General features: G+C 37.6%; 1 protein-coding gene across 1 annotated transcript; it reads right to left on the reverse strand.

Annotated features, from left to right (window-relative positions):
• Positions 1–720: 720 nt before the first annotated feature.
• LOC144627960 (gamma-aminobutyric acid receptor subunit alpha-6-like) lies at positions 721–10,329 on the reverse strand. The gene is made up of 8 exons (XM_078485986.1): positions 10,272–10,329; positions 8,734–8,819; positions 6,644–6,711; positions 5,191–5,411; positions 4,323–4,405; positions 3,617–3,745; positions 2,452–2,807; positions 721–1,543 (listed from the first exon to the last, which is right to left on the reverse strand). The coding sequence occupies exons 1-8, from the start codon at positions 10,325–10,327 to the stop codon at positions 1,238–1,240; spliced, it is 1,305 nt and encodes a 434-aa protein (XP_078342112.1). The 5' UTR covers positions 10,328–10,329; the 3' UTR covers positions 721–1,237.
• Positions 10,330–12,378: the final 2,049 nt, after the last annotated feature.

Genomic DNA, 12,378 nt, shown 5'->3' on the forward strand with positions numbered 1-12,378 from the left:
CCACGCCGGACAATGAGCGGCATAATTAATGAGTGAGAATGGTAAACTATTCTCATTCATAATTATGACGCGGAATTCACAAGTGCGTGGATTACATAACCCTGTTTGTTTATAGATAGTTGTATTATATAATGCCTAATCAGCATGTGCACAATCGCGGAATTTAAAGATCTCTTTGCTTAGTTTCGGGACATTTCGAAAGAGATACGCAAGCCGGGAAGTCCGAACAAATTTTCGACCCTCCCACCTCCCCTTCGGCGACGTAATACACAGCTATAGTGCTTTCTCACCCAGTCGCTCATTGCCTCGGCCACAATCTTTTCCCATATCTTATCCACGCCGGACAATGAGCGGCATAATTAATGAGTGAGAATGGTAAACTATATTTACTGTGCATGATGCTGTTTGTGCCTAATTGACTAGACACTTGTTTGGCATTGTCTTCTTTTTCGTGGAGCGGCTATCATCATCATCATCATCATCATCATCATCATCATCATCATCATCATCATTTGCATCATCATCATCATCATCATCATCATCATCATCATCATCATCATTTTTAGCGATAAGTCTAGCGTTTTTACCTTAAAATTTAGTTTAATGTTTTTATCTACTAGTATTAATGTTTTATTTACACACGACCCCACAAGCTATGTAGCTTTTTTACCCCATCGTGTCTAAATAAAGGTTTTGATTGATTGATCATCATCATCATCATCATCATCATCTTTATTTAAACACGATTACTACAATCATTCGTCAGTTTAAGCTAAAAGTGCTTGTAAATTACTGTTTTACATCATTGCCGTGTTACGGTCTGGAAGGAGTGGTTGATCTTTTGTTTAAATTGATCAGTAGAGACAGCAATTCTCAAACCTTGGAGCAAATTGTTCCGTAACAGGGCCACACCATAGCTAAACTTCGTTATATTTTATTTGTATGCGGATTAGGCAAGGCGAGGTTACCTTCTACATTTTTTAGATTGTATTCTGCGCGGCATGCAGGGGGGTTTAAAAAGTTCCAAGTTTGCGCATCATCAATGCTTTTTGTTTCTTTCTTTATTGCACATGCGCTATGATTTTATCATTGCTTAAGGAGAAAAAATGTAGATCACGTGATGCATGTATCTTAGCAACATCGATGATGAAACCGACTCGGTCTTTAGCCCTCGGCTGATACATAAAACATATATTATTAAGCCAGGGAAGTCCCAGTCAGACACACAAATGACTGATTACGAATAAGTGAACCAGTATCCGAAGGTATAACCTGCAAAAGTGAGCGGAAACAAAATTCGTGATATCTGGTCGACTCGGATTGCAGTGTTCTTACTTCTGTGCATGCCCGCCTGATGGCGCTCTTTCTGCTCAATGGTGGCTAGGTCTTCTAACGACATGGGCAGTGATTGGTCCGTTACCATGATATTCATGTTAAGCTCAGTGGTCTGTTCTTCATCCGGGACTTGATTTCTTGTTATTTTTGCTTTCCTGTTGCGATGCCTAAGGCAAGGCAGAAGTCTGGATTTAAGCGAGTGGCAAATCTGCAGGATGTAAAACGGCCCATAGTTAGATAATGGTTATAGGCTACTAGTGTCAAAAACTTGTGCGTGCGTAACACTGGGTAACGCCCCTTTTGTGGCCTCAGTGCCTTAGTAAAGTAATTTCTAACAAAACTATGCATTACTTCTAGATTTCGATCGATGCTAATATGTCCTTCGATTTTGACTTTTCGGAGTCACGCTCATAATAGTGCCCCTTTATATAATTAACTTGAAGACAAATAAAAGCCTGTAAACAGCACTTTTTATGTAATATATCAAACACGAGAGGCAGTGTTTCATCGGGATATCCAAACACCGAGAAGATAAGTTGGAAATACGACGCGCAGCGGAGTATTTTTGACGAAATTCAAGGTGTTTGGATAGCCGATGAAACACTGTCTCGAGTGTTTGATATATCTTTTCAATCGAAACAAATACCAAGGAGTAAACGGGAAAAAAAAAAAAACCGGAAAAAAGTCTATGCTTATTAAGATCGGATATCCAAACCACCGTCACGGTTATGATTTTCATTGTTTTAACTTGATAAATTATTAATGATGTTTGAGAAGGGTACGTCACAGTTCAGTTGGCTTTGTACTTCTGGATGACAAGTGAAAAGAGGTTGACAGTCGTAACCAACAACAACAACAACAACAGTAAAAGAAAAAACAATTATAATAACAACAACAAAAATAAAACTTTATTTTTAAAGTGGAAAACAGGGTTTAGTGGGGGTGCTAGAATCTTAGTTATCAGTTTAAATTTCAGCCAATTTCTCAGCTATCAGTAATGTTGCAGAGATCAGATCTCAGCTGTCAGCTAAAAAGGCGCGTCATTGTCTCAGCTGACAGATAAAATTCTAACCAATTCGAAGCTTCAGTTACATTTGCAGCCTGCAATATACTCACCGTCTCCTCTTTCTTGTAGTTGCATCCTTTTCCAAGCGGCCGAGAAGACAGCACAAACACAGCCAGACTTTCAATAACCGACAAAAATATGAACCCAAACGATACCAAAAGGTACCAGTCCATGGCCTTGGCATAGCTGACGGGGGGCATGGAAGCGTTTATAGCTCCAGATAGGAACATGATTGTCAGAATGGTGGTTATTCCTATTGTTAACCTGTCACCTGCGTTATCCGGGCTCATCCAGAATACAATCCAGCTTATCAGGACGATCAGGATATCAGGAATGAAAACCTGTAAGAAGTAGTAGCCAAGGCGACGCTGGAAAGTGTAGTTGACTGTTATGGTGGTAAAATTGACTAAGAAGGAAGAAAATTGGAGAAGAAAGTTTTAAACAAGGAAATATTTGTTTTACTTTTCTTATTCGGACAACTAAAATTGCACAGCATTATTAGGTTGGTCCCTTTTTGAAAAGCAACAAGGTGTCTTGTACTTTTGTTGGCTAAAAGTTGCAACTCACCTAAATCAAGTTTCAGATTTCTCGCCCAATGTTATTGTTTATTTAACACAAAGAGAACAAGTCAACTGAATGCCAAAAAGTTAACTACGGATATCTGGGAACAAGCGGGAGTACGAGTCGTGTTTTGCTTTTGTTTCAAATTTATGCACTTGAGAAACAATAAGCATGTCTTTCAGCCAACCAGAGCAAGCGCAGAAACAAACTATTTTATGAAGAAGAAAGCCTTTATTTAAATAGGGTTACTCCATCAGCTTTTACAATAAAAACTGTTTTCAATAGAGGCCCTAGCTAGTAAAAAGTAAAAAGTAAAAAGTCGCTAAAAGCCTTACAGTGTACCTAAAATGGAAGTTAAAAAGATTAAAATATATAAGAGTACTAAGATTTAAGCTAAAATTGTGTTACATTTGTATAAAATCGAAAGATTTAAAAATTACATATTATTTTGACAAGAGTTATAACCGGCAACCGGAATTATGTTGCTTGATACTGTTGTAATTGCACCGCGTGGGTGGTATTGGACAACAACGTATGTATTAAATGGATACTAAAATTTTGTTGCCATAATTGACATTAACTAGTAGTCCCTACTCTCTTCGGCTTTTGGGGGCGCGGGGGGGGGGGGGGGGGGGGGGTATAGTTCGTTCATACCATCATAGTAACTGTCCCTCTCAGAAAAAAAGCTTGCGCCCAGGAATTTGAACTGCGCCATATTATCACGGCTGACATGAACGTCGGCATTTTTCCATTTGAAAATGACGTCACTGTCGTCGTAAGCATCTGAAAATCATACGGAAAAGAAAAAAAAGAATAGTAAATAACATTTCCTGTGCGTGTGAGTGCAAGCAGCTACAGACCTTTAGTTCCAGGTTGTTCGTGTAAAGGCTAACTTCAACCCATTAATTAGTTTGTCCATTTATATAGAGATTACTCATCAGCGTTGTAATTCGGCGGCCATATTGAACAACATTATCGCGCAGCATTGGCGTTCCAAACAAGGATAAAAAGTGCAGTATTTTTTCATTGATCTCAAAATTCGCGTCAATCAAAAGCTAAAGGCGTCTTTTGTATAGCTGCAGCATTCTTAGGCAGCACATCGTAAATTAATCTCATAGAAATGCTAAAAAAGTGCCCCACTCAAATCTATTCAAAAAGTGACAGAAACACCAAAAACGTCACACCTGGTCCTATCAAGTGTATGTCAGTGCTTTGCGGTCTGCAGCTAACTGAACGTGGGTCTAAATGTCTCTAGTAAAAGCTTATTCACTTATAGCAGCTTTGCCGTTAAATTTCAAACAAATGTTACGTTGAATCATGATAATATTACCTATGATGAACATCGTAGCTCGATACTTACAGCTTCCAAACTTTAGATGACAGGTCTGTCTATCATGAGGAAAAGTGCGCAGATCCATCACACAAGATGCAGTGAATGACACTCTGAAAGATAATATATTGAAGCACGTTAGCGCCAAGTTCTCTCTATGAAACGCGCCTTCAGTGCCACATGGTAGTTATATTTAACGCCACATGCGTCTGGCCAGGGTGTGGTCGTTTTTGGTCTTGTAACGAACTATTTCAGCCGTGGAACAATCGAATAGCTTTGTCTGTAAAACGAACTTTTGATAATGCCGTATGCGTAAATTTATCTTTTATTTTGCTATGCTAAAAAAACCTACCATGAAGCATTGCAGACACTCTGCATAGAGGGAACTGGGCAATACTAGCGTAGAGCGACAACGTGAGTCGTAGACACGTGTGCGACAAAATTAATGGGTGTGGTCATAAGCCTAATATATTCAAAGACATCTGCTACGCAGGGAGCAGGTCCTTGTTTCGGCTTTCAAAGTTAGTTCTAGTTCTAAATCTGTTAGCGCGATTAGTTATACCTAATTGAAGAAACGTTGACCCTTTGAAAAGGAATAAACATATTACCCACTAGTATTCTGGGTAAACAGCCTTGGATAGCTTTGTAATGTTCCTTTTATTTATAATCAAGATATTTTCTTTCTTTAAGCGCCTTAAATCGTGATTTGTACAACCTGTTTTATTTTCGTGTTCATTCTGTCACAGACGACGATTATTTTCTCCGATTTCCCAGTAAACACTTGGGTCGCATCATTCATGGTTGATGCTTTCCATGGGCCAACGATTCTTCAATCAGGTATATAATCATTTCAAGAATTGTTTTTTAATAAAAAAAGAGTAACAAAAGATATGCTTACCCTCTGCTGTAAACAAGCTCGCCCTTAGGGCTGATGGAGACCTTGCTATGTGTTTCCACATTCGGTAACATCAGATTTGTCACTCGGGCGTTGTAGCAGTATGCGTCGGGAGTCCACACGAGGTTGATATCAGACCCTTTTAGTGTAATACTTCGATTTATTTTCCCTGCAAGTCTTTTATCCGTCCAGCTTTGCAAAAAGTAAGAGTAAACCTGGAATTCCTAAAACAAAAGCGTGAAGATATTATCAGGAAGGACATTTTATACAACAAATTACTGTCGGAACCAAAAAATAACTCAAGCTATTTAACAGAATTGGTGAAAAGGAAGGTGCTGTAAACTTGTTATGCACAAAAAAGCGTAAAAACTGCTGATGTTAAAAGCTAAAAAAAATTCATGTCATTTCATGTCACAGGGGCAGAGATCTGCGATCAGAAATTTCTTTGACATCCACAGTGAGTTATCTGTGTCCTAGTTTCTGGGTTTCAATATTCGTGCTTTGGATAACAAAACATGTTAGCCTTAAGCTTAAGGAGGCTCGATGTAGTTTTTTTTAGCCGAAGGGTAGTTGTTTTGAAAATTAAAATTATCTAGGAAGCCAATGTTGGATTTTTGCCCAATACACCATAATGATCAAATATGACCAAATTATAATTTTTTACCCGTCATTTTGTCACAAAGGTTACCATAGCAACCATTGACGTTTTCTTTTGTTCTCAAACAAGCTTGATTTTCTCGAAATCTAGATTGACTCTTGGTATTAATTTTTTGATATGTTCAAGTATGGTAGATTGTCTACCTGTACTCAAAATTCTAGGAAAATCTGTAAGAGCGTTTTAGAGTAAATCAAGAATGAAGTTTTTGGTATTTTCGTATAATTTCCTACAATCGGCAGTCGATAAATTTTATCACATTAAAGCAAAAAGTCTTTCGCTTTTAGCTAATGGTCTTTGATGGTGTAAGTATTATATTTCAGTAAGAGTAACTGTGCTCAAGTAATACGAAGCAATTTTAAAGCGCCTATTTTATATTAAGACGGTGTTTTTTGGAAAATTTCATTCTTGATTTACTTGAAAACGCTCTTACAGATTTTTCTAAAATTTCGTCAACAGTTAGTCAACAGTTAAGTCAAAAAATAAATACTAAGAGTCAATCTAGATTTCGAGAAAATTAAGCTTGTTTGAGAACAAAAGAAAACGTCAATCGTTGCTATGGTAACCTTTGTGACTAAGTGACGGGTAAAAAATTAAAAATTGGTCATATTTGATCATTATGGTGTATTTTGGCAAAAATGGCTTGGCTTCCTAGATAATTTTAATTTTCAAAACAACCACCCTTCGGCTAAAAAAACTACATCGAGCCTCCTTAAATTACAGTTCAACTAATTTCAATTCCAGTTATTGCAGGGCTTGGTGTACTGTACTCAGCATTTCAAACTGCCTTTTAAAACTTACCATATCGGGCTCGTGAATATTTCCAAATGATTCCACATGCAGCTGTACCAACACTTCAACAGGAGAATCTGTAGCGGTGATCAATGAAGAACTTTTTATTTAGGCTTTGTCAAACGTGAACGAGGTTCTTCAAGAGTTTTAGCTCTTCTGTTTTTTGATCACCCCTCTCGAATTTGAATCTCTTCAATATATTCATAACCCCAAGAATCGGTTGGTCAAGAACTTTATAGAATGCCATTATTTTACTAATAATAGCTTAAGGAAATCTTTTGACACTAGAATGATATTAAGAGCCGTACCTTCTTTTCACAAATGGTGATATTAAGGTAATTCCCTAGAAATAGAACTGCTCATAGATTTCCAACCAAACTTTACCAATTGTTTGTTTACCTTAAGGGAAGTTAAATTTTGAAATAAAAAAGGGGGGTCACCGTATTCGTTTAGGAGCAGGAAGACCTTGTATTTACCATATAATTCCTTATATTTCCTTTGCGAGTACTGCTGAAAGTACACGTTTTCGGTGATAATGTATTATTCTGCCATAGAAATTGATCTGTATTCATTTTATTGAAAGAATTTGATCGCTACTTTCGAACTAAGAGAAAAAAATGATAGGTCACCGAAATCGTTTACGAGAAAACGATGATTTATCTCTCTCGCGTGCCAAGCCGCTTAGAAAAAAGCCGCCATTTTGTTTATGTGCGCGCGCTAATTACGCGTAAAATTCTGCGCAGTAAGGGTGTGCAATGCAATACTAGGGAATCACCTTAAGGTCGCGGGGGACACCTTAGGTTCATCATTATGTATTTATTAAAAGCGTATGCACGACGTACAACGACTGACATCGACAACTTTACGAGATATTTATGACTGAATAAAAATATGGGCGCGTGCGCGTGATTTGAAAAATATCCCTGTTTCTTTGATATTTTAACCAATTTAAAGCGTTGCATTTTACGTTGTATAATAGGAGGTCTATGAGTTAGTTTTCATTCAGATTTGAATATTTCTGCAACTCAAAGTAATCACAATAATATTCGGCATAAACAATCGTGTCCTTTCTAAAAACGCATTGTTCTCACCATAAAAGCGTGCGTGAATATAATTACCATACAATTACATCTCTGATCGTGTTTTGGTTGGGACACCTTCGGAAATTTCAAAGTTTGGACTTTTCCGACAATTTTGTGGCAGAGATACAGCGCGGATACAAAACTTCATTACTTGTCACTGCAGATAGGTAAACTATGAATTCTGTAGTGTGTCATAACAGAAGCGGAATTTTAAAAGAGCCGTTTTAGTAAGAGGTAGAAGGCATTAAATTCAAAATTGCTCATTTAAACCTCCATAACTTGCTGGCAAACTTTAAATTAAAAAATCCGCTTCTGTTATGACACACTAGAGGTATTGACTGATTGGTCTTTGACAAGATCACAGTGTGCTGTCTCATACTCGTTCCGCAAACTCTGCCACAAAATCATGTTCTTCCCAATTTGGCAGTAACGTGGCTATAACATCGCTGTTAAGTGCAATCTGCCAAATAAAAGATTACATTCATAATCGTTCATCATTTCTTTATGTCTCTGTAAAATTTGAGCTAAATCGCACCCATAACAGCCGAGAAATAAGCGTTTTAAAAGATGCAGGTCAAGCAAAATTTCGCTTCATGAATTTATTCATGCGTAGGTATCCCCCGCGACCTTAAACAAGAAGTTCCACTATAAAAGGGATGGCACCTCCCACATTTCACACTTCTCGGGCGCGAAATGCAAATTTGTACTTTTGCAGTCGTGGCACGTTGTGATGCTGAGCATCCTTCAAGCTTAACATGCTTCAAAATCTCATAAAACCAAGAAATATCATTGACAAAAATATGAAAAATAACTCCCTAACGTTTGACAGAATACTCCTATCAAAAATGAATCACATTTTATCAGTAACAGTTGTGAAAAATACGCAGATTGTTTGCCAGTTGTTTACCCTTTCATGATTGACTGACAACTGGGCGTGAGAATGGCCAGGCCAGGCCCCTTTTATACCGGAACTTCTTGTTTAACTGCGACTTAGATTGCATATCAATTTTTAATTACCTTCATAGAATCCAGGCCTTAATGTTGCGTCATAACCTGCAAATAGCGTATTCTTCACTGAGCTGGTATTAATTCCTGCAATTAAGCTGGAAATGTGAAAATAAAAATGAAATACTTATTAGAAATTAATTAAAGTGTTAGCCGCGCATATACTTCTTCGCTGCTTCAATTGTATCGTTGTCTTTACGTACTCAGATATCACTTTACACCATGATGATGTCAGGCGATAACGTAGCTAAAATGGCAACGGCTTGAGCCTTGCTCGAAGTGTCGCTAGATGGTGAACATACGCATTGAGTCGCGACATTGATTCAAAAATTGTTGACGCAATCATGCAGACGTGTAACGATTCATTTTCTGCAGCATTGCACGCAAAGCTATTTAACAAATTGACATCAGATTTTTACACGTCTGTCCTGTTAATGATGATAAATTGCGTTTTAACATTGTCAAAACGTTGTAGATCCAGGAGCCGCTAGGCGAGTGGATCTACTACTGATTTTGAAACGAAGGTTCGAAATGCACGGGGACTGATGCGATTGCCGTACGGCCGCAGAATCTAAATTTCGTCGCTGTAATTCGGAGAATCTCATTCACAGGCTCGTCAATTAAAGGTTTGGTAAGAATACCACCGGAAATACAAGAGAAAATTCGAATTGTTGAACTAACCTTTAATCCGCTAAAACACGTTTCAGTTTCTTTCTTTAATTGACAGCACACATTCTCGCTCACCGCCGATTTTCAGGTTTTAATTCTCAATAAACATCCTCATCTTTCCGCTCCCAGGTTGCAATGGTTTCTTAAGTTAACCAATAAATTTGAGATGATTTCCTCATTGAAGACTTCTAGTTTTGTGGTGTAATTCTCACCTCATCAAGAATACAGCGCTAAATCAGTGCTGAAAAGTTTGGCAAAACCTTCGCTGCCTTTACGTCAGCAACAAGTTTCATGCGTCTGTACTCTTATTGACAATGAAAAGTAGCCAATCAGCGCGCAAGAATTCACTCAGTTATTGTAAAAATACACATTGCGCGCAATATTTCACCGTGCGTCTTAAAATGTTTACATTAAAATTTGTTAAATCGTTTGTAAACGTCTTGGGCAACGCAAAATGCATTCTGAAAACTGTTATTTTAAATATTATTAGTTTACCTTGACTCCGCTCTTTTTAATTTTTTCAATAATATTTCACACAAAGCGGTTTTTTTAATTGATCGTCGCAAAACCAAAACTAAAACAATTCAACGTCACAATGACTGAACCAATCAGAACGTTCAAACTTTAGCACGAGAAAACGGATGTGACTATGTCGCTAATAGATTTCCTTTTGCAACTAATCAGTAAGTGAGTAGTGCAGGCTTTTTATCCGATCATAGCTCAATGGGAAAGCAATGCAAAACTAAATTTCAAACCCACACTTTATACGGCTATAGCAACAAGAAAAGTAAAACGAAGCGAAACAAAAACGAAAAAGCGAAGTCAAATTACAATTTAAACAGCCACGTACTAATTTTTTATTTGATCAGAACTTGACTCACCTCGCAAGCAACAGGCAAATCCGAAATAAGTAAAAATCCAAGTCTGGACAGGTCATTCTATACAGGTGTCTGGATCAGCGCACAATCGGGACTTTAATTCCTGGCCGTTATAGAAAAGTGACCGTTAGTGGAAGCCCTACTGTATACACTGATCGGCTAAGAGTGCTTGCTTATAATTGACGTAAGACCTTGTTTGGTCTCGTCTACAAACCTTCTTTTCGCTGTTAAATAGCGTTCCTAAGAATTGTTTCCCAGATTAAAATGAACCTTTGGATTTCAAACGTAGAGGGTTAGTAGCTTTTTTTCATCTCTTTTCCGACTGTAGCTGCATGTGTAGTACATCCCCTGGTATAAACAGACTGATTCTTAGAATCAATCGATCGATCAATCGACCAACAATCAATTCATGTCAATCAATCAAACTTTATTTAACGAGGGTGACACGTAATAGTTTTGCAACTAATAATAAACATACTAATAGTTAAAAAAATCTACTTTAATCCAGACCCGTAACCAGGATTTTGCATGGGGGGGGGGGGGGGGGGTGCGTATGAGCGCCTCCGGGGCGAAATCTTGAGCGCCGCGGCCGCGATAACGTAGGGGAGTCTGGGGGTATCCTCCTCCAGGAAATTTTGAACCAGGAGGGCGCGTTCTTTCTTTCCTTCTGCCCCGCCGTCGCTCCCTCCTGTTTTGAACAAAATAGGTTTTCTGAGACAGCATTTCGTGCGTTTTGAAGACAGTTTGTTAGGAAAAGGGCAGGTAAAAGTGAAGGTAACAACGACAATAATTCTGGTACATTTTTAAATTCAAATCATATTTTTCGAAACAGAACCTTGAAAACGTAATTTACAATTTATTTAGCTAACAATGACGGCAGTACATAAAAGGAAGACAGGAGAAACATAGTTGAAATTTAAAACCTAGAATCACACACTTCGGTCCAAAATATACCACACGAATGTACAAATGGTGAACCTTCAACCCAGAGGACCAAATTGAATGTAAATAGTCAAAGTACAGAAATATCATTTCCATATATTTATTTATTTATTTTCATATTTTTTTCACAATGAGCGGACTTCCAAGGCTCGTGGGGGGGGGGGGGTGCGGACGCACCCATCGCACCCCCTCCCTACGGGCCTGTAATCAATAATCTAATTTAAAATCTACTTAAAACCTAATTAAAATTCGAAATTTAAGATTAAATTTAAAAGCTAAGCAAACTGGTAAATCCATAAATTATTACTTAAATTACTCCAACTTAAAATAATTATCTAAAAAAGGAATAAAAGGAAGGTATATTTAATCTGGGAAACAATTCTAAGAATGAAGGTTTTGTCGGCGGCTCCATGCAATATTTAGCTTACATACATGAGATATAACTTTGAGATGCACAAAATATATCGACTATTAACCCTTTGAAAAAACTGTTGTGAGAATTTGAAAACAAACCAGTCGCGTGATTAATACTGGTCGCGTGCCCTTACGATATCCAGATTAATAATACTAATTATTGTTCCATTTCTTTGTAGAATGGGAAATATTCTAGATTTAAATTTTTTAAGCCAGGTAAAAAAAAAGGAAGAAAGAAAAAAAACATGCTTTTGAGCGTACATCCGATTCCCGGGATTATAATTGCATCGTATTTGTCATATCAAGACTCCGTAATACTGGGAGTTGTTTTTAGCAAATATTTGTAAATTTCGCTGTGGCTTCAACCCTGTAAGTCCATATTGTCCGTTGCTGTAAAAGCTTTCTGTACTCCTTTATGTATTTTTTTAGTGCCAGAACAAGTTGATCATGTTATTCGGTGCATTTTTTTCGTGGAACTCGAAAGCAATTCATGAATTTAATCGATGCTGCAATGATCTCATTTAATATTCTGCTAAAAGATGCCGATTTCGCCACGAATTGTCGATTATAACACTGTCTAATTATGTTGGTAAAACTACTCGTCTTGCGATTGCTGCCGTCGAAACGTAGCTACCTTCTTCTCGGCTGTCGACTCAGTCGACTGTCCCATGACAACGTTTTAACATCTTTCGTGAAATTTGTTTCAAAAGTTTTCGTTATATTTTCATGGCGAATAATTAGCGAATAGTGTAGC

The sequence above is a fragment of the Oculina patagonica genome, chromosome 10 (assembly GCF_052425735.1).
Source record: "Oculina patagonica isolate OP01 chromosome 10, crgOcupat, whole genome shotgun sequence".
NCBI lineage: Eukaryota > Metazoa > Cnidaria > Anthozoa > Scleractinia > Oculinidae > Oculina > Oculina patagonica.